The sequence below is a fragment of the Psammomys obesus genome, unplaced genomic scaffold (genome assembly GCF_907164565.1).
Source record: "Psammomys obesus unplaced genomic scaffold, mPsaObe1.curated_primary_1811, whole genome shotgun sequence".
In the NCBI taxonomy this organism is placed as follows: domain Eukaryota; kingdom Metazoa; phylum Chordata; class Mammalia; order Rodentia; family Muridae; genus Psammomys; species Psammomys obesus.
In genome coordinates, this window is record NW_026592890.1 from 3,932,829 (window position 1) to 3,960,783 (window position 27,955).

The 27,955-nt window shown below is 45.1% G+C and overlaps 2 protein-coding genes across 4 annotated transcripts in view; one reads left to right on the plus strand and one right to left on the minus strand.

Moving 5' to 3' along the window:
* Tiam2 (TIAM Rac1 associated GEF 2) overlaps positions 1-25,846 on the plus strand; it is a 100,882-nt gene extending 75,036 nt beyond the window's left edge. Inside the window, exons 14-25 of the mRNA XM_055615990.1 lie at positions 10,008-10,187; positions 12,760-12,828; positions 13,725-13,850; positions 14,579-14,687; positions 16,190-16,369; positions 17,926-18,044; positions 19,687-19,795; positions 20,261-20,319; positions 21,552-21,657; positions 22,834-22,921; positions 23,470-23,624; positions 25,230-25,846. Coding sequence (XP_055471965.1) covers positions 10,008-10,187; positions 12,760-12,828; positions 13,725-13,850; positions 14,579-14,687; positions 16,190-16,369; positions 17,926-18,044; positions 19,687-19,795; positions 20,261-20,319; positions 21,552-21,657; positions 22,834-22,921; positions 23,470-23,624; positions 25,230-25,846 — 1,917 coding nt within the window. The remainder of the gene's footprint in view (positions 1-10,007; positions 10,188-12,759; positions 12,829-13,724; positions 13,851-14,578; positions 14,688-16,189; positions 16,370-17,925; positions 18,045-19,686; positions 19,796-20,260; positions 20,320-21,551; positions 21,658-22,833; positions 22,922-23,469; positions 23,625-25,229) is intronic.
* Positions 24,566-27,955, minus strand: part of Tfb1m (transcription factor B1, mitochondrial) — a 39,877-nt gene continuing 36,487 nt past the window's right edge. For all 3 annotated transcript variants that reach the window (XM_055615995.1, XM_055615994.1, XM_055615996.1), the window contains exon 7: positions 24,566-26,749. In XM_055615995.1, the coding sequence (XP_055471970.1) occupies positions 26,509-26,749 (241 nt within the window). In that variant the 3' untranslated portion in view covers positions 24,566-26,508. The remainder of the gene's footprint in view (positions 26,750-27,955) is intronic.

Sequence of the window (27,955 nt, forward strand, 5' to 3'; positions counted from 1 at the left end):
CCTGGGTTATATAATGATACCTTATCTCAAAGCAAAAGAGAGTGGGGAGTCCAGTTACTGAAAAACCAAAACAAAAACTAGGGCAGAGTTTTATCAATTCGTGAATTTTTAATTTTTTTATTTTAATTTCATGTGTACGGATAACTTGCCTGCCTGTGTCTGTGTACTATGTTCATTTAGTGACCGTGGAAGCCAGTAAAGGGCATTGGAGTCCTTGAACTGGGGTTAGAGATGGTTGTTAGCCAAGCTGTGAGTGCTGTGAACCCAAGTCCTCTGGAAGAGGAGTCAGTGCTCTTGATGTCTGAGCTATCTCTCCAGTCCCCAGTATACACACACACACATATATACACGTATTTTTTTTTTCTGTGTCTCTATGGGTGACTTGAAACTTTCTCTGTAGAAGGCCAGTATCTGAGGTTATCAGATCTACTCAAACAGATTCATATTATGAAAGCAGCCACAGGCAACACAGAACAGAGATGAATGCACTTGGCTGAATTCCAATAAAAATTTATTGATAACAGCCAACATGCTGGATTTGACCCGCAGGACATGATTTACTGACCTCTTTCTAGTGGTCCTCTTTTAATTACTTGCTCCAGAGTGGGATCATGGGAGTCTCTTGCATGTATTGTGTTTGGCACCTAGAAGTCAGGAAAATTTTTGGTTTACATGCTACTCTTTAAAGGAGTAGTAGGTTTATTTATATAGATGAGACGTCATCTCTTTCTATGTGAACAAATGGGGGTGGAGAAACATAGCACCAAGCCGGGAGACATCGATAGACTGACCATTGTACGCAGCTTCTGCAGCAGGAGCGCCCAAACGTGGGGCTTTATGGGAAAGAGGTGCTTCGTTATGGTGAAAGGCTGCTTTACCCCTTGAAAGGTCCTTGGCAGAGGGATGTTACCGTCTTTATTCCTGAATTCTGACCAGAATGCTTTTAAATAAGGAAACCAAGCAGATGGCAGGCAACGAGGACACAAGCAGCCCTGGCCCTCCTCCTGTTGTCAGGAGCTTCAGGGCTGTTCCTGTCCCAGGAGCAGGGTGCCTGCCTTGGGCTCTGGTGTGGGAAGCCATGTGGAAACAGCTGAGGTGCCTTTTCCCTTGAGACACACTGCCATCCTTTCTGCCCTCTGGGGTGTGCCGCCTGAGGCCTTGAGATGCATGGCATCTCAGCTTTCTCTGCCTTCTCAGAATGTGCTCGAGGTTACCCCTTCTTTCCTTTCCTTTTCCCTCCCCCTTCCCCTCTTTCCTTTCCTCCTTTCCATGGCCTCCTAAGTGGCTATGTCCCTCGCTCTGAGCCAACTTTACTGTCCCCCGCTCTGATACCTGTCGTGGCCGAAGCATTCCTGCCCAGCCCTCTGCTTGCCCAGCCTCTTGTTGCTTCTGTTTGAGATGCTGTGGTTCCCCATGTCCTGGTCACCATTAAGTGTGCCCAGAGGAGGAGCTCATAGAACATCACTGATGAAACTGGACTCTTCTGATCTTTGGGGCAACCAGAGAAAATTTATCCTTTAGTACTTTTGAAGCTGGAAGAAGTTGAGACATTAAACTTTGGAGATGGCTCTGCCCACTGGAGAAGCACTTGCTGTGGAGGCATGAGTACCTGGATTCAAACCCCCAGCACTTACGCACGGCCGGATGCAGTAGCCCACATGTCCCTAATCCCAGGGCCCCTACCACAGGACAGGGAGCATAATTCCTGCAAGTTTATGAGGCAACTAAACTGGGGATGTGCAGCGGGAAAGGACAAAAACCAAGCTAAGAGACTGTGTCTCAAATAAGATGAAAGGTGAGGGCCAATACTCAGGGTTGGCCTCTGACCGTGCATTCATGTCACTTACACGTGTGTGCACACACGTGGGAGTATGTGCAGCACACAGAGATTATAAAAGAAAAAGTTCTGCGGGCAGTAGCTTCTACTGCGCCCTAGGCTGCTGTGGGCTTTGTGGGTTATTTGTACACATTTCCCCTCATTGAATCCTTTGAGCCACCTGTTGTATGTGATCTTTACATATATGGAAACAGAGTTAGGGCGAAATTCGGTAAGGTCACATGGATGGCGCCTGCCAGGCCCCCTTTAACTCCGCAGCCTGTGTGTATGTGAATCACCTGTCTTGAAAGAGGTGTTTGCTTGAGGACACACGGACCAGAGCCTAAGGAGCAGGCTACTGTGGTTTCCGGCTCCAAACCGGAGGAAAGGAGGGGAAAGGCCGGGAGGACCAGCCCTCACAGTGCCCTCGGGCCCCCACCTTGCCGCCCTGCACATGTGCCCTGTAGGTGACAGGCATCGGTCACTGGTCCAGGGAGCTGCCCGGCTTATCGCTGATGCTCCATGGGCTTCTTTTCTCGGCATGAAGGTCACGGCTTGTGAGCCCCACACCTAGTGCTTGCAGTCTTGGCAAAGAGCAGCCCTGCCTCTTTCCTGCTGTGTCCACCTATCTGACCTGTCTCAGGCCCACCCCACCCCCACACCTCAGGCCCTACAGAGTCCACGCCACCGCACCCCACGTTGGGTTCAGCGGCAGCGGCTTTATTTCTCTGCAGTCTCAGCTGTAATGTTCATGTCCCCGGCCTCTTCTGCCTGCAGAGCTCCTTCTGTTGTATCCAGAGGATTCCGTGGCTGCACTGAGATGCCTTGCTCCGAGCTTGCCTTTCTGGCCTCATCCCGGCCACTGTGAGTGGAGGATGAGTCAGCCCCACCCAGCAAACTCCTTTTGCAAATCAAACATCTTGTGGAGCCTTTTTTTTTTTTTTTGCCTTGAATCATTTTTTGTGAAATAACAGGAAATGATTCTATTTAGAAAAAAATTAAAAATTCAGCTACTATAAAAATGAGGAAATTCAGATAAGCCAAAAGATTAAAATTAAAATAACTTGAAATGCAGTGTTAACCACTTCATGTTATATACATACTCATATATACACATTCCATTTTATAGAAATCTACTCATGCATATTAATACATACGAAATATATATAAAGTTACTTATAAAGAAAACAACCCTAGGTCCCTTTCTTCTTATTAATAAACCCTGTCTGTTTTGGTCAGTAGAGGTCAGTGTCTTCCATCACAGTATCTGCTGTGACTTGCATTGCATTTCTGTATTATAATCTATTTGACTATTAATTTCATAGTTTATTTACCATCTCATTTTGCCTAGTTGCAACTAGAACTCTGGTCAAGAGGTGAGAAAAAAAAAAAACCCAGGAAGTTTTGAGTATTTCACTTGTCCTTTTATCTCTTTGCCAAAGACAAGAAAAGGTCTCATTCTCTGGAGTTCTTTTTTCTTTTTCTTTTTAGGCGAGGCCTCATGTAGCCCAGACTGATTTTGAATTTGCTGTATGAATGACCTCGAACTTTTGATTCCCCTGCCACCCTTCTGGAGTGCTGGGATGACAGGTGTGGGCCATCCTGCCCGATTTACTGGGTCATGGGGATTGAACTTCCTGCATGCTCTGTGATGCCCTCCACTGAGGTGCATGCACAGGTTTGCCTGGAGTTTCACTGTTACCACTGTAAGACAAACGATTTAGCAAATAGCACTGACCACCTCAACCCCATCCTGCCGAGGCTGGCTGCCTCCAAGGGCCTCACAGAATGTGATTTGGGCCTCTGACCCTGTTACTGTGGGGAAGGTGGTCCTCCTGGCTCAAAGCCCTGGTCTGGTTCTGCCCATCAAGCTTTCTGGGGCAAGTCTCCTGTTAGCTTGTGGCTCCAGGTCTACTGTCAGTCATGTTGGTAATATTAGCTCCTTCTGAAAGTTAGTGACAAGTGTGGTGAAGAGTTGAGCGAGTTGAGGAAAAGTCCTTTGTACTTTTTAATCGTCTTTTCCCCCCAAGGGGAACTTTTCTGACTTCACTAATTTGCTAGAAGTGACAGCTGACATTGTGGTTGCCCTGACTTGCTCAGGAACACAGCCTCCTCAATGGCTTCTAGACGGTGAAGAGTGTTTTAATGAGAACACGAAGCATACTAACTGTACCCTCCCTGTACACCCTGCCCAAGCTGGAGCAACCTTAAGATCCTTAAGGTTAATCATCTCCTACAGGTCTGATTCTTCTGCCCAGGAGCTTAGGGCATTGAGGAGCTTTGAGGGCATTACTCACGGTTGGACTGGGGTTTTGGGTCAGTGGCCTAGGATAGAGCTGGTAAGTGTGGGAGAGAGAGGCGGGGGAGAACGGACAGCCAGAGGTGTGGAAGTAAACACGCATTTGTGAGAGTGTTCTCGGAGATGGGGGTGGGGTGGGGCATAACCTGTTCCAAGTCAGGTCCGGCCAGTGGTCCTTAAAAAGCCAATTCAAAGAGCCAAGTTAATAGTGGAAACCAGAGGAAGGAAATTTACTCAGTGCAGCCATTTTGGGAAGAGACAACAGATCTAGGGAGTGAGTCCCTCAGGTCTGTGTTCCAGGCCCTGAGGTGAGATCAGAGTTTAAATAGAGGGCAAAGGATATGCACATGTAAGCAGTCCCAGTCAAGGTCTGCGCTCCCCACCAAGCCCCCTCCAGCCTACCTGTTCTTATCTAGTTTTCAGCCTTATCTTGTAAGGTGCTCTGACAAGTTCTTAGAACCATCAAGTCTCTTTCTGGCAGACAGGTCCCCCTCTGTCTGGTACCCCTTCCTTATCCCAACATGAAATTTCTGGGGGCAATTCTCATTTCTTTGAGATCCATTGTTTCAGTAGTCTGGTAGTCAGACTGAGAGCCTGTGTGTCTTCTCCTCATATCTTCATTTCTGCCAGACGGTTGCGAACATGACCCATCACCCCAACATCAGAATAGCATCTGTTGGTTAGTATGTTGGCTACATCTGTGGCTGATGCCCACCCCCGGGCTTTCGCTGTAGGCTGGGAACTCAACAGTAGCACACACTGACATTTCACTTTTAGGCTTCTATGTGCACTATTATTTCATTAGCAAGCATGTTTTGATCTTGCCTTGTAGGCTGAAAATGTTTTGAGCTCAAGCCATGAAGACAAAAATAGCTGGACCTAGAGCTGTGGACAGGGCGGCTGCTGCGCACTAGGCCGTCAAGGTGAAGCTACGTTCAGTTAGGATGCAGCCCGGGCTTCTGGCCAGTGCGGTAGCTACGAAACCTCATGCTCTAACCCCTCGCAGTTACTCTTACGGTTCTGAAGCCCTCAAGGAAACCGAAAAACCCTGGCAGGGTATGTCTCCAAGTAGGAACAGTGCAGCTATTAGAGTTGGTGATCTGAGGGTTTTGCAAACCAAATCACAGGGAGGCCGCCGGGGTATTTTTCTGATGGAGAGTATCCGTGTTAGGGGGTGGTTATAGAGCCACTCAGAACTTGGTTTGTGCAAGACTCTGTCCTTCTCTTCTTTTCCAAAGAGTATCTGAGGTTAGTTGCTTGCTCGCTGTAGGCAGTGTTGGTGCCATTCCCCCAAATGTTTTTCTGGGCTCGTTGAGAATAGACACATTGCCTCTTTTTATGGGAGGCAGAAGGTGCCTTCTCCACACATCGAAACAAAACCCAGAAGAGCCCCGCCTAGGCATCTGTCTGAATTCAGAGTTCCTCAGCAACTCAGGCTTTGTCTGTAAATAAGATGAAATTGTTTTCAAGGACAATTTTAAATTGAGTTTTTTGGAGACAGGGTCTCACTGTGTAGCCCAAGCTAACCTTGGTGATATAATCCTCTTGCCCAAGACTTTCCATTGTTAGACTTTTAGGTATGCTCTACCATGCTGAGGGAAAACTTGAAAGAACATTTTGGGAGGGGGTGTGGGGGAGAAGAGTGTCCATACTTGGCCTTTTCAGACAGTTTTAAGGAAAGGTTTTCATTTATTCTTTTAAGACATTCACAAAGAGAATAGTCTATATCTTGAAAACACCAAGGCCCACCGTGAGTCCATTACTGCTGATTGCTACACACTGACAACAAGAACAGTTGTTTCCTACGTCAGCAGGTGGGGGCTTCTGCTCTGCACACACTCTGCTCTGCACTTTTGGGCACCTGAGTCTTCACACATACCTTCCTCCAACTCCTGACCATGCCTTTTGCTTTTAAAGCAGCCTCCTAGGGCTGAGGCATGGGTGGCCTGACAGACTTCCCAGTTGTCCCCAAATGGACCCGAAAATATGGTATATGCAAGGGTATTTGTTACATTTACCGCTCAAAGCAGTGGTGACTACACCCCTCTATCACCCAGGGCAGGAAAGCCCAGACTCTTTGGCAGGCCGAACCAGCAGGAAGAATAGGCTCTCTCCCCGCAGGCAGTTCTGAACCAGTGGCCAGTGCTGTGAAGAGCCTGTCATCATCTGCAGAGTATCAGTGGGTCACGCTGAAGCCAGGATGCTGGCTCGCTCAGGGAGAGAGTCTCCTAAGTGTGGTGTGGTACGGGCACTCAGCAAATGCAGGTTCCCTCTTCTGCTGGACCCACAGGGTGACGTGTGCAGTCACCCGACAGGCAGGCAGTGCTGCGTTTATTCCTCAGTAAGGACACAGAAGACTCAGAAAAAGTGCTCCTGACTGACTTTACCATATTCACATAGACTGCGGTCTTTTACTGTTTGATGCTTATGACCATTGGTAAGTAAAGAGGAAGTGACCTGTAGCCAGGTGAAGCTTTCATTCGTCATCACTCTTCTGCTCTCTGAGTCCCGCCTCCTTGTGGTCCACGAGGCCATCGTTAGGCAGCGGCTTGAACTGTTAAGTGTGTAAAAAGCATAGCCCCAGCACTTGGGCACTTAATTGCTGCATCACAAGTAGATTTGCCATTGCAATAACCCGGCTAACATTCACTTTTTGGGAGTCAATGCTATGAGAAGTGTTTTAAAATGAATTCTGATTTTTCCAAAATGGCAAGATATTTTATTTTTGAAATCTTGTTATTTTAACACCGCATTGTTAGGTGTGATTTTTGACATCCCAGCAAGGCAAAGCTGTAATCTCACCAGATGCCATTTAACTTATGGTGCATTTTGTCAGATCTTATTTTGTGTGGTATATGCAAGCTTAATATAGATTCCGTAGCTCTGACGACTATTAGTTTTTGAGACTACAGAAACTGCATTGTCTGAGTTTGTGGTGCAAATCCCAGAAAAGAGATTTCAGCAAGTGAGTTTTAGAGCCTGTTATTACCATGGACTTTTTAGTAGCTGGTGGAAAGCGAGGCCTAGAAGCAGGCCCGCAGTCTGGGTGTGATTCTGCCAATGTGGTTTTCTGGACTGAAACATACTCTTTGCATCTTATATGTTGCCGTCCCTGGGAAAGGGTGATAAGCTGGAGTCAGCGCTACTCCTGAGAAGCCCGGCGGCTGGAGTTGTCCCGATGGGTAGACCGTCAGTTCTCCCAAGGGCTGCACCTCGATATCATTTGGTGGGACGCTTATAACAGACATCCATGGCATTGGGTGTAGTGAGAATTTTGGAATTTTGGCTTCTTTAAAAAAATACAGCTACATTGTTTTCGTTTTCATGCCAGGTGTGGGGACGTGGGGCTGCTTTGCAGCAACTGCCTTTGATTTGTCCTGTGCTCTAGCAGAGTGTGGTTTCTCCAGCTCCAGATAATTTCTGTGCTTGTGTGACATTGGGAATTCTGGGGACTTTTCAGAGGGCATATAAGTGTCAGAGGACATATAAATTCAGCGTGGATTGTTGGTTGCTATTGGTTGCAGTTTAAGTAGTAATGTGCAAAGAAACAACAAGAAGAAACTAGCTATCCTGACAGTAAAGACCAAACTTGCCCCAAGGAACTCAGTGCCCCTAACCATCATGAAGTAGTCTAACTGTAATATCCCTCCCGTTCCAACCCCTGACTTCATTCAGGGATCTTGTTCCTTTACTCTCGTTTTTTTCTCTCTCATATCTAGTGTTAGGGAGTTTAAAGGGTGGAGAAGGGTAAAAGAAAGAAGAACTCATAAAGTAGCAAATGCCAGTTACGGTTGGGCACGGTGGCACATCCGTGCGGTCTAACACTAAGGAGGGCAAGGTTCGAGGACCTCAAATGTGAAGTTGTTTGGAGCTACATAGGGTGACACTGTTTAAAACAAAAACAGAAACTCATGGTTGGCCTAGCAGCGCACACCTCGAAACTCAGCACCTGGGAGGGAGAGAAAGGACACTGCTGCGGATCTGGAACAAGCCTCGTCTACTTAGCAAGTTTCTGGCCAGCCAGGCCTCAACAGTAAGACCTTGTCCCATTAAACAGAGACAAAACCAGCCAAACAAAAGCATCACTGTGGTGGGGCTCCAGGTCTTCTGGTTCAGAATGGCATGGTGTTTGGAAGCTCCCGGATAGAAACTAAGGTGAGCTGGGGCCCTCTGTCAAGGAGGGGAGGCAGGAATGAGTCTTAGTTGTAGTCCCTCATGTTCCTCATGTCCTGGAAGAGAAAGGCTGCCACCTTTTGGTTGTACAGCCCTGTGTGCTTTCTGCTGTCAGGATGTGAGCCGTGTTGGAGCTTCCATAACAGATCATAAATCTGATTGTTGTAAACACGATCTGAGGCATTTGAAAGATCAGCTTGTACTCAGAAGCCTTCAGAACTGTATCTTTTTGGGGGAAGGAGAGGCAGGGTCTGATGTATCTCAGCAGGCCTCAAACTTGCTTTGAGGCTGAAGATAACTTTTAGCTTCTGATCTTCCTGCCTTTGCCTCCTGAGTAATGGGGTTGCAGTTACTCACTATCATGGTCAAGTTGACTTTCATGGCTCTTGGGGTCAAACCCGGGAAAGCTGTATACCCTAGAGAAGCACTGTCAATGAGCTATGCCCCAGGCCCTCCACATCTGTTTTCTTACTGAATTTTATATACATCTTCTGCCAGGCATTAGCAGAAATATCCATGTTCACGTTTAAAAATAAAAATAAGTGGAAAATATGTACATTCCAGGAAATTTTTTTTTCCTGCTTGAACTGTTTTGAAGTAAACTCTTTTGAAGTCTGTGTGTACAGTTGTAAACATAATCTCGCCTTCATCTCTTACCATGTTGTAAACTAGGATTCATGCACAAATGAAAGCAGTAGGTCAGAGCCTCACTGTTGTCTGCCCCTTGAGTCAGGCTCTGTGTGTTACTGGATCCATGTTCCTACTCCATCATCAGCTCATTCTGTGGTTCTTCCTTGGGTCATGCACCACTTAGAACTATATTACTATTTACCTCTTAGCTGATTTTCCTTGATTTTCTACCCCAGGGTGGTCTTTCCATCTGCATGTCTGCATTTTCTGTTTGTTCTACTCTTAACCTTGCTGGTTGCCAGGCTGTCTCCGTGTGCACTTTGATGTCTCTAACCTTGGCAAGCAACTACTTCTTTGGAGACTGAGCAGGATTAGTCGGTACTCATTGAACTAGATAGCAAGGCCAGGCAGAGGATTATTGTTGAGGTTTTGTCTTCTGTTTTTCCATCAAATGAAGACCTATGTTGGGAAGCAGAGGAGGTGGAGCAGAAAAGGATGCTGGGCCAGAAGAAGCTAAATTTTCTGAGGCATGCAATTCGTGTCTCACCTTCTCTCTCATCCTAGTATATGCATAGCCAGCTTGAGTGTCTTCATTTTTAACTGCCACAAGGCTCAGGCTAAATAGTTAGATTTGAGGGCAGACCTTGAGGCAGACTGGGGCTAAGCCATTCATTCTGAAATTGCATGGTACCTCAGCATGTGTGAGTCTCTCAGAGCACTGAGAGCTGGAAAGCTGGCTTGGCCAGCTGTTGAGGACATGATGGGTTCAGTGAGTCTGCCTCCTGTATGTTCTGTTCAGAAAGCTCTATGTCTGGATTTTTAGAGAAACCTCAACAGTAGCCTCATTCCTGATTCTTTGATTTTGGTGCTAAAGAAGCGTTCACAGCTCTTGTGATAGTGGGGAGCGTTGAACAGGAAACATAGACACAGGACTCTTGTGTGGTAGTGAGAGTAGTCTGAGGAGAATGGAGCCGTCGGTCCTGGTGTGCTGTGGGAAGATGAAAACGCTTGGCGTTCCAGGTGAGGTAAGCATCCGATGCCCACCAGCAGTGTCTTGAACGTGGCTGTCCCTTTCTTGTCACCCCTCAGAGTGCTGAACAGATTGCTGAGCTCTGCAGGGGTTTTGCCGGCACCCACACCAACAGCATGGAAGCACCAATGGAGAGTCATGACCCACCTCCCAGGCCTCTGGCTCGTCACCTCTCAGATGCAGACCGCCTCCGAAAAGTCATCCAGGAGCTAGTAGACACGGAGAAGTCTTATGTGAAGGTAATGGGAAGTGCTGGGCATTCACACCCCTTTGCGGATGATGAGGTCACACTGGCAGGGGCTTCTGCCCGGGACAGCTGCTACTTAGGATGTAGACATGTGCTCCTCGAGGTGAACTGATACAGGGAAAGGAGGGCAGGCTAAGAGGGGAGAGAACTGAAAGGGCTTTAAACAATTGGATTCTTGACTCATTTTGTTGCCAAGGTAGCTTTCACTATGGAAACAGATGTTGTAGTTCATTATTTGCCATCTGTGGGATGGAGTCTACACTGCCTTAGCAAAAAGGGTAGAGATCACTGTGGGTTCTGAGGAGCTGGGGACCAGTCTGCACCGTAGGGGCCCTGAACAAAGGCCCTCAGAATTTAGGTGGTGAGCCCTGTCCATGGGGTCCCTGTGCAGAACAGAAGCCCAGGCACAGGCATTTCAGCCATCATGGGGTGTTCGCACACCACAATAAATGCATAGCGACCACGGTCATGGGTACTCAATGACTTCACTTGTTTATCTGATCAGCCGGCCCTAGTTAGTGCTTTGAGAAACATTTCATTAACATGGGTGACTCGGAGGACAGTATTCTTTCCTTTAAGCTGATGCCTTGGGGGCTATTTTAAGCTTGCTTCATTAGTCAGTTTCTGAAAGGGCATGGCACAGGACAGTGGCTAGGGATCCAGGCTTGTTGTACTGCATGGCTTTTGGAAGGTCATCTTCAACTTCCTTTTTGGTCCCTGCGCTTGTCACTGGTCTTCCAGACATTCTTACGTCTGTTAAGTCCAAGAGTTACACATTATCACGCACATGTGTTCTCTACCAAATAGCCCTGAGGAGCTGGGAATGTAGCTCGGTTGGTATAGTGATTGCCTCGTGCGCATGGAGCCCTAGGTTTGATACTGCAGAACTGGATATGATGGCACATGCCTATGCCTGTAATCTGAAGTCCCAGTACTCTGGAAATAGAGGGAGGAAGATTAGGATGTGTTATCTTCAGTTTATAGTGAGTTTGGGGCCAGTCTGGGCTATACCAGACTTCGTCTGAAAAAACAACCACCACCACCACCAAAGACAGATCTGAGCTTCTCCTTTAAATATGCCACCGCTGGTTCCCCAGGACTTCCTAAGAAATCTTCTTCATGGCTAGCTCCAGTGCCTCTCTGTATTGGTCTCTGGGGGAGAAAGAGAAGCGAGAGAGATTTTAATTTCGCTTTCCATTATATCTTGTCTTGTATCCAGTGGAAGAGAGAGATCCTAACTTGCAGGGAGCTCAGGGGTTCCTACATGACCCAGCATGTCCATGACCTTTGTTCAAGTCGCTCTGAGTGCTGTGGATGCTGCTGTGGCTCCAGTGCCACCTGACACTTGAGCTACGTCACAGAACCCACTGAGCCCAGGGCCGACTTGAGGTTAGAACTGATTCCCCTGTCACCACTGTTCCCCATCTTCCTTTTGGGTTCTGTTGTACCAGGAGGGCCATGTCCGTGCTACTGTTAGACTACTGAGGTAGACAAGGAAGGACCGACTCTTCCTTCCCTGCAAGAATCCTGCCATTTGTTTTCATAGGGTTCCAGGCATGGAGGCTCTTTGCCAGCCCCAACTCAGCGTGACCCGCTCTTGCTGTGCAGTAAGTGCTCCGAGCAAGTGGCGTTAGCGTGGACAGGAGTGTCTGTGCGTGACGAAATAACCAGCGCTAGTGCAGCCTTATAATCCACACGTGCCCCTGCTCTTTCTCCATTTCTTTCTGTTGCTGACACTTAACACGGAACCTTCTTTGTTGTCATGATTGAATCTAACTCCAAATCTGCATGCACCTTGAAGTTTTCCACATCCGTGTGTCCCAGAGATCTGATCAGTATCTCACAGCCTCTTCCCCTCCTCATATCCCAGGGTGTTGTGGACTGTGGCGAGGGAGGGAGGGGTGTGAGGCACCGCGGTGTTGCAGTGTTGGGTCTGCAATGACAGCTATCACGAAGTGCGCTCTGGGGCGCCCTGGGTTTCGCACTGCTCTCTGGTTCTCCAAGTGACTGCAGCAGTAGAGACTCAAGCGTGCCTTGGATTGGAAACATCTCTGCTGCTCAGTGTTGGTGCTCTTGCACTTGAACACACGAGTTGGAAATTTTGTTGGTTTCAGCCTGAAGTTGAAGAGCTGCCGAGGTCTTGTCCCTCACAACTCTATACAGAGGCTGTCACTGTGCTCCCTGGCACAGAAGGGAAATCCAGGTCACTGGTGACTGGCCACAACTGCAGCAGTACCTAATGGCCCCTCCCTTCCTGGAGAGATGATGGCCTCCATGGCAGGAAAGACAGAGGCTGTTCTGTTAACAGGACGTTAGTGGCAGTGTGGGTGCCGATGCCAGGCAGTGAATATGTGAAAGGTAGCAGGCAGCACTGTGGTGGCATCAACCGTGTACTAGGTAAGCGATGGTAACCACTTTGGTAACCACTTTGAAGGCCAAGAACTTCAGCAAGACGCGTGTCACCATGCCTCATGGGAGTCTTTGGAGTTGCTGCTTGGGCTACTGGAATCAGCTGGTTATTGTGGAGATTTTTGTGTTAAAGAGACTCTTCTCTTGGCTTTTAGGATCTGAGCTGCCTCTTTGAACTGTACTTGGAGCCACTGCAAAATGAGACCTTTCTTACCCAAGATGAGGTAAATAGCAAACACTTTTCTTCTGCATTGTCTTTCAGCCTTTTAGCAGATGTTCTAGACCAGGCGTGTTCTTCCCTTTAACATTCCAAAATGATGCTCCTCCCTTCAGAATTCATACCCAAGAAACCGCAGTTTAAAAAGAGAAATAGCTTTTTTGGGGGGGTGAGGGGTCTCACTGTGTAGTATTCTAGCTGACCTGGAACTTAACTATGTAGACCAGGCTGACCTTAAATTCTCTGCCAGCCTCCACCTCCCCAATGCTAACATTAAAGGTGCATGCCACCATACCTGATGCGATGAAGTCATGTTTTACTTAGGTTTGTGAACTTGGTTTGGGCTTTATTTATAGCAGTCTATGACTTCATGCAGCCCATGGAGTGGAGTGCAGGCTGGACACAACAGTACTGTTGTAGATTCACAATGAATAGCTGTAGATTCACAGTGAACCCTGAAGTTGAAGGGCCTTCAGAAAGTCTTGTCTGTGGCTTCTGTTCTAGAGAGCACAGTGGCACCTTCACAAAGGCAGAAAGATGATTTCATTTATCTATCTATCTATCTATCTATCTATCTATCTATTTATTTATTTAATTATTTTGCAGGAGGTATGACCAAAAGTTACTTTTCAGTATATGAACTATTAATATTAAATCACAAGAATTAGCTCTTTTCTAAAGATTTCCATTCTACCTAATGTTTGGATTTCAAATCCACTTAAAAAGTTACCCTGGCACTGTGGAGCTGCAGAGAGATGGAGCTGTGTCTAGATATAGCCTACACCCCTGCATAAAGGCTCTGCTTGTGCCTGCTTCTGGGCACGCTTGCTTCTGTGCTGGAGCTGAGGGAAGGGAGGGAGTCTGGCCTGTCCTGGACACACCTTCTCACTCCACTTCATGTAGATGGAGTCACTTTTTGGGAGTTTGCCAGAGATGCTGGAGTTTCAGAAGGTGTTCCTAGAGACTTTGGAGGATGGAATCTCTGCTTCCTCAGACTTCAACGTGCTGGAAACCCCCTCACAGTTTCGAGTAAGTATTTGGAATTTGGATTTAGGCAAACATGGGTGGGTAGGGTGTAAAGTTCTCCCCCTTTTAGGTGAAGTTAGATTGTTTCATTGCACCACTTTCTCTGGGGGCAGGGAAGGGCGGCTCCACCCTCTAGTGAGTGCTCTCCGGCGGTCAGCAGTCTTCGTCCCTGACCCCTGAGCGCATCTACTCTCCATTCACTTTTAAGAAAGGCACTGCAGAAACTTCCTCTGAAGCAAGAGCAGCTCCCCTGAACTGGGTTCCAGAAGGCCATCAGGGAGCTTTGTCCCTTGTGAAGGAGTAATTGTAGGACCATGGCTGACAGGAAGTTCTTCCAGGGCTGAGATGAGAGAAGGCAGTATAGAAAGGGCAGAAACATACCGTAGACAGAATTCATCTCAAGTAATGGGATAGGCGGCTCTGAGTCCCCATTCCTCATCCTGTCGACTAATGGTTCTCAACTTGTTGGTTGTGACCCCTTTGGGGGTTGAATGAGCCTTTCACAGGGGTTGCCTAAGGCCATCAGAAATATCAGGTTAAGAACAACTGCCTTAGATCACCTATAGTTCCATCCATCAGATACAGTTAATCCGCTGTCAGGAAGAATCTCTGCAGAGCCTTTCCCATCAATCCAAATGTCTGCTAGGGGGGTGCCTAGACTGTTCTCCATCTACAGACTGAACAGCCAGATTACATGGAAGGCTGATTTGATCTTCTCTCCTTCCTTTTAGAAGTTGCTGTTTTCCCTTGGAGGCTCTTTTCTCTATTACGCAGATCACTTTAAGCTGTACAGTGGCTTCTGTGCCAGCCACAGTAAAGTACAGAAGGTTCTAGAGCGAGGTGAGTTGTTGGTACCCTTTATGGCTTTTTAAACTGTTAATAAACTGTATCTAGCATGTACAGAGTTAAATGTAATTTTAATGAGTTGTTCTTTTCTCGTGATAAAAGTTAGGGTTTTCAGATTATTTGCAGTCATGGGAGCCGTGGACAGGTGGGTTCCAAGGTCTGCTATGTGCCACTTTGCTGTCTTCTTCTGGGGAAACATTACAGCCACAAACCTTGAACGACTGGAGAGAATGCAGGTTGTTTTATTTTTTACACTTCTGTTAACCTTCTTAGGTCTGTGGAGCTACTACAGAGTACAAACCTCACCATCAAACTCCCAAGGAACAGCATAATTAAGGTTGTTTCCCTGGTGGAACTGGGAAAAACGGCCTCCCAGAGGCTTCCCACTCTCCTACTGTTATGGACATTCTATGGCTCCCCACTCTTTTATTTTCATGGAGGGTGTGGAGAGCTTTCTCCTACAATCTGTGCTCAGCATTTACACTGAAGCAGCTTAAACCCACTTGGTTTAAATGTAGAACTTCACAGTATCCCAAAATTCCAAATTAAAAAAAAAAATCCCACAAAACAACAAAAAAACCAAAAACCTTGGGATGCTTCAAATGACTGTGAGCTAGCCAAAGAGCCAGAATCTACCCTCTCTGGTCATTTTCAATGAAGGGCTGAGCGCATTTGCACTTCTTTTCACACATGCCTTTTAATGGATGGGCTACAGCCCAATGTAGAGTCCAACCTGCCCTTTGCCATAAAGATAGGGACCTGGACATGTACGTGGTCTGTCAATCAATGTGGTCTCCTAAGTGCTATATATTTTACCTTGAGACACAACCTAAGTAGGGGCATTTCTTCATTCAAACTGGTTGGACCCTAAGTGGCTGGTCTAACAGTGGCAACCATGGAACCCAGCGTGGTGGTTGGTATGCCCACTGCCCCCGCATACGTACCTGTATTTTCCTGGGCATCTGCTGTAGCACTGGGTAGGGCAGTTCCTGCTGCTGAGGGATCCTCCTGCCACACTTGGCGGCAAGAACTGCAGTTCTGGTGTTACAGGTCTAGTCTATGGAGCTGTGTGGTGAAGGCAGCGTGGCTTCAGAGAGTGACGCTGCTGCTCTTAAGTGGATAGAGTAAGCACAGCAGCGCTAGGGCGGAGTTCATGCTTTTCTCTGTGGATCTTTGTAACTGTGTGGAGCTCATCTTTAGGCCCCTAGAATTTGGTGTCGCGGGTGTACAAGGCTGCAGTGCGGTGCCACATTCTTCTCTAGAGTACGGACTGTATCCTCTGCAGTCCCAGTAAGCTACCGTTACTTGCAGGCCTTGTCGGTGGTGTGGCAGACACTTGCTGAGACCTGGGTACCCGACTCACTGATGCGCTTGGGTTTTAGTACTTGATGGCATTAGACTGTGGAAACTATGTAAAACTCCACTGAACGATAACATAATACAGCTGAATCCATCCCACTGTGCTCTCCTAAGGACCTTCTATCCATTGGTTGCAGCTAAGACTGACAAGGCCTTCAAGGCTTTTCTGGATGCCCGCAACCCCACCAAGCAGCACTCCTCCACCCTGGAGTCGTACCTCATCAAGCCTGTGCAGAGAGTGCTCAAGTACCCCCTCCTCCTCAGGGAGCTCGTGTCACTGACTGACCACGAGAGCGAAGAACACTATCACCTGACAGGTATGGCTGGGAGGTGGCTGCCTGTCGTCGGCAGCTGGCCACGTGTCCACAGTGCCCCGCTGCGGGCCCGCAGGACGGCGACTGCTCATCATGGTTAGAGCTGCCATAGGTGAAGACGGCGCAATACAGCCACTTGTAAGCGTCAGGGTGCTCAGTGTGCTTTGGGGATGTTTAAAGTAAATTAATCAGGCAGGGTCTCATTGTGTAGCTCTGGCTGGCTTGAAACTCGATGTGTAGACCAGGCTGAAACTCAGAGAGGTATGTCTCCCTCTTCCTTCTGAGCACAGGGAATAGCGGTGCATATCACTACGCCTGGCTTACAGGGAATCTCACAGTGAGATTACTCCTACTGCTCAGGAGGAATGATCTGACTTAAACCTTTAAAATAATCTCCGTCTAGTGAGTTGCGGTCACTTGGCTACTGAACAGTGTTGTGACAACACTGGGTCTCTCCTGTGCTTGCCGTGGCCTTGGTCGTGCTAGAGCTAGTGCTTGCTGAATGGGCGCCACCTTGTGGAGATGCCTGAGCAGTGCTCTGTCCCAACAGCAGGCCTCCAGTGGCAGATGACACCACAGTAGCTGGTCACCTCTGCAGTCACTGGCCTGAGGTACAGTGTGACAGTAGCACCCAGGCCCTCGATATGAGAGCTAAGTGTCCCTTAGAGAGAAGGTGATTTGTTTCCCACATTTTAAAACCAGCAGGTCTAGTTGAGCTAGTTGTCTAGTTGAGCTAGTTGAGCATAACAAAATTCCCAGACAGAAGCGGGCTGATGGGTAAAGGTTAGTTGCATATATATATACACACACACACACACATACATAAAAATACACACACACACACACACACACACACACACACACACACACACATACTTTGGTGTTACAACCAATGAAGCCAGATTTTTTTTTTACATGAAAGTAAAATTGTACAAGTAAATGATATAAACTGTGAACCTGGAAAACATAGTGTAAAATATACTGAGCTTTTGCCAAAATCATTTGTCCTTCATATGCCTTTGCCCAAGCTATAAACAAACAGCAAGTTTAAATGCAAACAACTGAGTTTGCAGTTGGGCATTTGTAATTTACAGACATCTGTAGTTTTTTGCTTGCTTGTTTGGTACCTTTTCCTTGAACTGGGAAACCAGCTCCTGTCCTCCAACCTAAGTGAGCAACTGTGCTGGATTCCTAATCGGCCAGCTAGCTCTAGAGAAGATACAGAATTCAAGAGCAGCTTCCAGGGGGATGTACCTATTCTGTACTTTGTGATGTGGTATCAATTGCAGTCACTGTGTTTGTTCTTTGGGGCACATAAAACACTGTTAGGGTATGTGGCTGGGCTAAGGTTAGCTTTATTAATGGCACTTTTCACAGTCCCCTCATTTCTGTGAGAATCTGAGGTAAAAGACAGCCTGACTGCCCTTGAGTCTAACACTTGGATTAAATGGGCCGTTGGGAGCTGTACCTCAGTTATGCTACTATTAGCCTGGAGCTGGACTCCCCTGCTGGCATTTGATGGGCCTTAGAATGAGCAAGCATACTTTCCTGTTTTTCAGAAGCACTGAAGGCCATGGAAAAAGTAGCCAGCCACATCAACGAGATGCAGAAGATCTACGAGGATTACGGGACAGTGTTTGACCAGCTTGTGGCAGAGCAGAGTGGCACGGAGAAGGAGGTCTGTGGGGCCTTCACGTAAAAGGAACTTTCAATACCCTATTTCAATTGTCGTCTTGGAGGCTTATTGCCTGTCTGCTAACCTAGATCTAGTCCTGGAAGCTTCTAGCTTCCATACAATCTAACCCCGGTCTAGGATGTTTTCAGCCTCTGAGACTTCCTGCTTAATAAACTCACCATTGTTTTTACTGGGCTCAGGGCTGGCTGGTTCAACTCAGCTGTTCTGGCTCCAACTTCTCTCTCAGCTAATTTATACAATCTGACTTTCTCTCAACCTCTGAATTGCTCTGCTTGGCCTCAAACTAACACCAGCCATATGCTCTAATCTCTTGGCTCCTTCTCTGATTCACTCAGTCTTCCCTTTTTCTCTCTGCAACCTGCCTCTCGATTACTGTCCCAGTAAAACTGCCTCCTATCTGTATGCCCCTTATGTAGCTTCCTTTTCCTCTCTCTTCTAGGGAGAGTTGGGCATATTCTATTCTGTCAAAGCCATTTTTTGCTCTTAATATATGACAATTAGTTTATATAGAAAATGTAATAAACTAGTCTAAAAATTTAACTGTCCTGTTAGCACTGTATAGAGGCAACAGAAGCATCACTGAGCTGGTCTCTCTCCACCTCCCTTCTTTCCTTTGGGGGTGAAGTCAGTTTCAGAATCAGAAACTAAAACACAGGGAAGGCTGGGCTGGGAGAATGGAGGAAGGAAGGAGCCAGCATGTGCATAAAACATAGGGCTTATGCCTTTTCGGTCACCTTTCTGCTTTAGCATCAGATGAGTGATTATCTGCTTACTCAGTCCCACTGATCACTGACATTTTGTATGTTTTTCATTTTTGTCTGATTGATAAACTTAAGAGCATTGAGCTTTTTAAAAAATTATTAATTAGGTTTTTTTGAGGCAGGGTTTCTCTGTGTAGCCTTGGCTGTCCTGGACTTGCTTTGTAGACAAGACTGGCCCTGAATTCACATCAATACACCTGCCTCTGCCTCCTCAGTGCTGGGATTAAAGGTGTGCACCATCACACCTGACTGAACTTTTAAAGCACATATAAGAAGTAGAAAGTGAAGTGAAAAGGGACAGGGCTTTTATTTAGGTCAACGTCACCTGTTAGTATTTTCTTATTAGAAGTCTTATGTAGTTTAGCAACCTGAAGTGAGCACTAATGCAGACTCCTTACATGAACATGGCCACAACTGTCACTAGTGTGCACTAAAGCTAACCACCACCGTCTATAATTTAATAGGCCTGTAATCCCAGCTACTTAAGAGGCTGAGTCAGAACTGTAAGACCAAAACCTGCCTGGGTTACAGGTTAAATTCAAGGTCAGCCTAGGCAATTTAGAGAGAGACCTGGTCTCAAAACAAAAACTGAAAAGGGCCAAGGATATAGCTCAGTCAGTGGTAAAGCCCTGGTCCAGCAAGCTGTGGGCCATAAATCATCCCTGTTACTAATGGGGTGCAGCTTGATGCTTGGCTCATTTACAGAACTTCCACCCCTTTGTGCCGTGCTGACAAGGACTATACAAATGAAACAGTATGTACATACATTTTAGCAATAACCACATGCATGCAGTTCTGTGTCTAACATGAAACACCCCACTCCTGGGGTCTCCACGTCTTTGTTTCTTGTCTTTACAATGCAGGTAACAGAGCTGTCCATGGGGGAACTTCTGATGCACTCCACAGTTTCCTGGTTGAATCCGTTCCTGTCTCTAGGAAAAGCCAGGAAGGACATTGAGCTCACAGTATTCGGTTGGTATTCCTTTCAGAAGGGGTAACAGTAAGAAAAAGCTCGGCCAACATTGCTGCTCTTGCAGACTCTGGGTTTTGGGGAGCTGGGAAGATGCTGCAGTGGCTGGTACCCAGCCTGCTAGAGGAAGCACCTCACAAGGCTGTTTGGAGACCTGCTATCTGAACAGTGTGCTACATTTCAACCTCTTCCTTCTCCCCCAGAACTGGGAAAGCAAGTGAGATAGTGTATTCTCACTGAGACCTGGATGCCATGGCCTCAGCTGTCAATAAAACAGTGGATAAGCAAATGCTAGGAAATGCTTCCTAAGCAGGACCTTCTGCATAGTTCATGTCAAACAAGGCAGAGCAGGTGTTAATGCATTTCAGAACCATGAATTTGAAGGGTTTTGTTTTCGTGAAGCACCCAACTGTGGTTTAACCTTGGAAGAGTTTGCAGAAAATAACAAGACCTTTCTTTCTCTTTAGTTTTTAAGAGAGCTGTCATACTGGTTTATAAAGAAAACTGTAAGCTGAAAAAGAAACTGGTAAGAACCATGACTTTTAATTAAAGCTGCCTTTTCATAGCTCTCTCCTATGTTGTACTGAAAAGCTTGCTAATAATCATGGCCTCACTGTCCAACAGAATTAAACACTATCTGCCTTATTCTATTAAATTTTGTTATAAAACACTTGTAAATAAATAAAAATATCATACCCCAAATCTACACAATTCAGTGAACCTGTACAGTTAAAACAGCATCAGGAATGGAAGCTATGGAACTTCATGGTAAACTTTATAGTTAGTGCTGACTCATGTATCCACCATCAAAAAAAAAAAAAAAAAAAAAAAAAAGTGACAAAATTACACCCAGAAAACCAATTAGCTCTATATCCTCTTTCTTAACTTGATCTACTATATTATTTGCATTCAGTTCTTCCTCATCCACCTAATTTAGTCTTTCCTGTTAACTTTTCTTCATTTGTTTACACACAAATATATTTTACTGGCTAGATTTTGCATATGAAAGAACATGCAGGCTTTTTTCTTCCCGAGATCAAGTGACTTCATTTAATATCTACATTCCAAGTCTATCCATTTTATTGTAAATTTTTAACATCACTTTTCTTTAGAGATCAGTGGTAATCACACACACACAGACACGGGTTTTCAATATGCATTCATCTTTGATGGACAAATAGTTTGATTCCAGCTTTTTGGTATAGTGAATAAAGCAGCAATAAACATGGGAATGCAGGCATCTTTATGGTAGGCTATGGAGTTCTCTGGACATATGCCCAGAAGTGGAATAGCTGTCCGTCTGTTTTAAAAGCCAATTAAGACAAGTACCCAACTGAAGCCAAAAAAGAAAATTCTATTACCTGAAAAGCAGTGTGTGTGCTTCCACATACACAGGTCTGTTTAGCTCTGGCTTCAAAATAACTTTTACCTTGATTCAAAAAACAGACAAAAAGCCAAGACCCAAACAAACCTCCAAAGCACTCATTAAAGTTTAGCCATGGACACCATAAGCCACTAGCAGGAACTAGAAGCTGCAGGAAGGCATGGCTGCCATCTTTGCATAGAGACAAGGAACCCTGTTCCATGAACTCTCACTCTGGCCTAGTCCTAGTACAAGCCCAAGAGGTCTTTGAGAACAGGGTGTGTACCTTGTTTGTATGCACCTTAGACACCCATCAGAGTCCTGTATACAGATCAAGACACCTCTGTTCACTGTGCAAAACTTTAACCCCTTCTTGGTGGTTTCTTACATTGCAGCCCTCAAATTCCCGGCCTGCCCACAACTCTGCTGACTTGGAGCCGTTTAAATTCCGCTGGCTGATCCCCATATCTGCACTTCAAGTTAGACTGGGGAACACAGCAGGTAAACACTTCGGGGAATGCAATGACAAGAAACATTTTTATGTTTTTCACTCATGTGGGATGAAAAATACAAGAAAAGACATGTTAATTGGCTGGCTTTGGGGGTATAAGATTTCTGATCAGCAAAGATTTACTTGAGCTCATGGCTTTCAGCCCAGGGTGACAGCACAGTGCATTATGACAGGAACATGTGATGACAGACATCTGCTCACTTAATGGTGACCAGGAAGCCAGAGAGGAAGACAGGAGAAGTGAGACAGTAGTAACTGAGAGCACACCTTCTCTGTCCTAATGCCCTCCCTCAGGCCCCACTCTTACAGCTTTGAGTCCTTCTCTCTCCAGGATAGCCACCAAGTCTTAAAGTTCATGGGCCTTTGGGGACATTTCCAAACCACAGTACCTGGGGATCACTTTTGCATGTTATTTTACATTCTAAAAAAAGAAAATGAGAACAAGGTTGTTTTGACATTTCTTCACAATCTTTTGGAAGAAAAAAAATTGGAATTAGATGGCCTTTTCAGCCTCTGCATTGTTTCTTTTACAGTCATCAGCTGTCACTTCCCTTTCTGCAGTATGCTCTGGTAACCTAAAATTTATTAAAGTTCTAGAAACTTAAATTTTATTAAGTTAGACATACTATAAAATTCTTTAATATTAAGAGTACAACAAATAAAACAACAACAAACGTTGACTTTCTAGAATAACTAACTGGTAGCAAGAGCCTTTGGTGACGGAAGGCCATTTCTGTCAGAAGCTGTTATGTTTCTAAGAACATGACTGCATGGGAAGGGAGGGGCGCTGTCACCTCAAGTTCCTGAGCAAAGCCTCCTGTTTCAAGAGGGGGAAGAAATTGGAACTTGGTAGCTGAGACAAGAGGCCTGCCACAAATTCAAGGACAGCCTGGGCTACCAATTCTGCCACACACACAACAAAAGCGAAAAACAAAAACAAAAGAAAAAAAACAACCTAAAAACCACCAGCCAACAAACAGGTAGATCCAAAGAGGGATGGAAAATTTCACCCCCCTTTTTGTAGTTATTTGTTAATATCTTAGAATGAGCTGTGGAAGGAAATGAAGAGAGAAGTGGGGATGTTTGAACTGTTAACACCCTAGGTATTCTTAACCATAGCCTTTTGGCAAAGTTGTGGACTCTCGTTTCCATTTCCGTTTCCCCAGGGACTGAAAACAATTCCATATGGGAGCTGATTCATACAAAGTCAGAAACTGAAGGACGACCAGAAACCATCTTTCAACTGTGCTGCAGGTACTGCCCTTGACAAAATGGATGTTAAGGCTTAATTGTGTCCACTTTAAAGGGGAGTTTAGGGGCTGGAGGGATGGTTCAGCAGCTAAGAGCATTTGCTGCTCTTCCACGGGATCCAAAGTTGGTTCCCAGCATGTGGTGGGTGATTTACACCCACCTGTAGCTCTGGCTCCACTGGGATCTGCCAATTTCTGGTCCCTTCAATGCTTCCCAGCACATGTGGGATACACCTACACACACACAATTACACATAAGTAAATCTTTAAAAACAGTGTGTGTGTGTGATGGGGGAAGTATGTTTTTAGTGCCCTCCTGATTTTTGGTATAGGGTACAGCTTCACCTTAAGAAGGGCAACTGAGGGTCCAGCATAATATACTGCTCAGATATATGTTATTTCAATGTTCAACTCTAACTTCCTTTAAGTCAGAAAAGCAAAACACACACTAGTGGGTAGCTTGCTAGCTTCTGAAAGTGCACAGCTGGCCAAGGCTGTGTCCTGACAATGAAGCAGAATGGACAGTGCATACTCTCTCCTTTCTTCCCCTAGTGACAGTGAGAGCAAAACTAGCATTGTTAAGGTGATCCGTTCTATTCTTCGAGAGAACTTCAGGCGCCACATAAAGTGTGAGTTACCCCTGGAGAAGACATGTAAGGATCGTCTGGTACCTCTTAAGAACCGAGTTCCTGTTTCAGCCAAATTAGGTGAGAATTTTGTTAGTCCCGTGTTTTAGTGAACAAAATACCATGAGGTTGTAATATGGTTACAACTTAATCTGCAGATGATCAGGAGTAACTTCATTTCCTTTGAAGAGAACCATGCCTCCTGCCCCCTTCATGCTCTTATAAAATATACCTACTTTTAGCCCTCAACCCCTTCTCCCATCAGCTGGAACAGTAGCACGTTTCTTCCTTTAAGATGAACATGAGTCTGGAGGCTTCTCTTTGCTTACTCTGCATGTTCCTAGTACCAGGCCTCCTGAAGGTCAATGCTTAACGTGGATCACAAGACTCAACATGCTCATTCGTATGCAATTACTGCCAGCAGCTCACCAGCCTACATTATACTGTTCCTCTTTCTACCTACTTCCCACAGTTAGTGTTTTGTTTCTTTACATTTTCCCCCTAGTGCTAAGGAATGAACCCAGGACCTTTTGTTAGTGGTATATCACTGAATTTTTGTAATCTTACAGGGCACATATTTTGTAATCTTGTTTGTAATCTTACAGGGCACATATTTTCTCCCTCTCACACACCCAATTTGATTGCTCCACATCTGTGTATTTTCTGTTGTCAAAATATTCTCTGGTCATCAAAACTAATATGGTGTTAATGGCTTACAGAAACATTCAAACTAAGAATTCCCTTTCCAACTCTAGAGAACAGAATCAATCATTGAATTGGCTCCCTCCACATATACACAATTAAATATGCACAATGTTAATTCTTGAAGTTGATTATAAATTGCAGCAGAGACAATGCTCAAGAGAGGTAAGAAAAATTTTCAGGTTCTAATGGAGCATCTAGGGAAATAAACAGGGAAGGTATGCATAGAGATACAGTATATTTTGAGATTACAAGGTACTATATAGTAAAAACAAATTAGTGATTAACTATTCAATTAATACACTGGCAAAAATAGTAATTTTACCCTTAGGGTAGCTAGAACTTTTATTGTTCTATCTATATGATCTCTGGAAATCCAAAGGCTAAATCCCAACTTAAGAATTTCAGATATGCCTGGACGGTATAGCTCAGTGGGCACAGTTCTTGCCCAGCATTCAGCAAACTCTAGCATGTATAAAAGTGCCTGGAATCCCAGCACTTGGGGAGGCAGAGGTAGAGGCAGGCGTCTTTGAGTTCAAGGCCAGCCTGGTATACAAAGCGAGTCTTGGACAGCCAAGGCTACACAGAGAAACTCTTGTCTCGAAAAACAAAAACGTGGTAGTGTACACTGTAATCACAACACGCAGGAGGAGCAGAGTTTAAGACTGTCCTCTCAGCTGCCTAACAAGTTTTTTAATTTTTAAAATTTTTATTATTCGTTACATTTTATTAACTCTGTATCCCACCTGTATTCTGCTCTGCGCTATAGTTAAGAGACTTAAAAAAAAAAAAAAAACACCCTAAAAATAGTAGTAAATTCATTGTTTGACATAGCTACATGGCTTTGCCACCTAAATGCCAAGACAGATCATTGAATCCACATACTAAAATCTTAAGTGTCACAACTCCTGAGCAACTCTACACTGTAGAATTTGTTTCTGCGTCATAAGGAGAAATGTGCTTTTTTTTTTTTTTTCTTGGTAGCCTCATCCAGGTCTTTGAAGGTCCTCAGAACATCCTCCAGCAGCGAGTGGCCCAGCGAGCCCAGCAAGGGGAATTCACTGGACTCGGATGAGTGTAGCCTAAGCAGTGGCACCCACAGCAGTGGCTGCCCAGCAGCTGAGAGCACGCAAGACTGCAAGAGCACCGTGCTTGAGAAAGAGCCTCATGAGGGCCTGGTAGGGTTTCCAGATGGTCTCATTAAAGAAAGCGACATTCTGAGTGATGAAGATGAGGACTTCCACCACCCTCTGAAACAGGGCAGCCCTACTAAGGACATTGAGCTTCAGTTCCAGAGACTGAGAATCTCTGAGGAACCTGACATGCACCCAGGTGGGCAGCAGCCTCCCACAGGGTCAGGGGAGCAGCCCAGGCTGGTCAGAGGCCACTTTTGCCCCATTAAACGAAAAGCAAACAGCACCAAGAGGGGCAGAGGAACTTTGCTCAAGGCGCAGACTCGTCACCAGTCCCTGGACAGCCACCCTGAAACTGCCAACATTGATCTAAATTTGGTTCTGGAGCGCGAGTTCAGTGTCCAGAGTTTAACGTCAGTTGTTAATGAGGAGTGTTTTTACGAAGCACAGAGCCATGGCAAATCATAGTATGATTTGTGTGGTATGGTTACAATTCTCATTTGTTTTTAAACTGGTGGAAAAATGAAACTGCAGAAAAACCATACATATTTAGGTTTGATGCAGTATATATTTTTCCAGAAAACTTGTAAAGATTTAAGTTATTATTTTAATTTATTGTGGATCAGAAAACTAGATTAAGTTGGTCAGAATCTGTAAATTACTAGCTTGTATCTATCCCCTTTGAGCAGGAATCAAATGATTTAGTCTTGTAATAAAATCGCATTCTAATTATTTTAAGTTATGTGGGAAAAGTAAGATTGGGAAAATTGTGATTAATAGCTTTTAAAAGGGCCCCTCCCCCAATCCTTTGGGCATTTTCTTTGAGCTGTTAGTTTTTTGCTTTATTTAAAGCACATTTAAGTTATTTTTACATGGTTTAGGGGCACAATGTGCAGACATTTCCTTTTTGAAGGTTGTAATAAATGCTGTTTATACTAAACATGTCGTATCTATGCAGTATATAAAAGGAAAGCTTGTACTGTACCTACTTGATATTCTCTTATCAAGCTGAAGAGTAAACTGCATGTAAGCCATCTGGTCATTGGTATCTGTCTTTATAGATAAGTACATATGTAGAGGATCCACACTGTGGCTATGGACCCATCGGGCTGGGAGTCCTAAGATAGTACTTAGAACTCATAACTTTCTGTGTCATTTTTCTCTGAGCCTTTTCTTTTCTTTTGCTTGAGCTCTTCTCTGAAGTTATAAGCAAAAAGTTGTGGGTCTTCATCACACATTTTTCTATATACAGCACATAGGCTTTGAAAATGCATGAGAGAGAGGTGGGTGGGCCGGAGAGTTGGATCAATGTCTGCCAACTGTAACAGCCTTCCAGTGCTTTCTAGGCGTTGCGCTTCAGGGAACAACATTCTGAAAGGAAAGTGGGGGAGAGAGAGAATTTTACTCAAATCATGCTATCTTTGTATAAACTTCAAAATGACACACTGAGAGATGCCTGAGGCTCGGATCTTGGAGCCTCTTGGTTCCCCAAAGGCAACAAGTCTTTGGAGGCATGTCTAAGCTAAGACTTGAAAGGTCTGTCTACAAAGGGGAAACTACCTTCCCAATGAAATGAAACACATTTGATTTGCCTCACTTTTGTAAAAGTTTTATTATATCTTAATTTCTTGTTTTGATTTTCTATAACCTGGACATATTAAGTCTTCAACTCCCCTTACTTCAAAACAGTAACTCATTTTGCAAAGTGCTAAGTAATCTTTTATGAAAACAAAGTTATTCTCAATCATCTTTAAACTCAAAGCATCTAGTTTAAATTTCATTTAATTAAACCAAGTCACTTGTCTTTCAAAAGACTGAACTTACATGCTTTAAACTCTGCGAAAGTGTGCCTAGACTTTGACCATGGATTCATCCAAAGGGCTCAGCAAAAGCCATGGTCAGTAGAGGATGAGTTCTCTTTCCAGCCTGATGGTGGAACACACTCCCCAACCTTTAAGATGAAGTGACTTAGAATCTATTACCAGGCCCTCTTTATTCTGAAATTGAACTCATGATCTAATACCTGGGTCCATTTTGTAGTATGTTGTGACTGAAAAATAGCAACAACTATCATTCAGAGTGATTTTTGGTATTTGGTCCATATCTGTACAGAGGATGGTGTAATGAAATGAATAGGTCCCATCACTTAGTTTTGGGGGAGGTTGCCGTGGAAAGAGTAGGACCAACTCTAGGCTGGATCAATTCCAGGATTTCCAAAAGTGATACCTGCAACCTCCAATTAGAGCTAGAATGTATAGAGGTATGAGTTACACTTTAAATTACAGTCAATAGGTTGATTCACAAACATCAGCAAACATCCTTTACAACGGTTTTATGAGTGGCATTGGTTTCAGGATACAGCTGCCTCAACATACCTGAAATCATTTCACACACCAACCCACACTTCTGACATCCCTATAGAGAACCAAAATGGATCTGTGTATAAGTCTTAAAAATGAACAATGTGTGCTAAATGCTGAGCTCTTTTAAGTTGCTATATATTGACTATATGAAGCAGAAATGTAAAAAAAAAAAAAAAAAAAAAAAAAAAAAGCCCTTTCTTCATTCTTTATAATT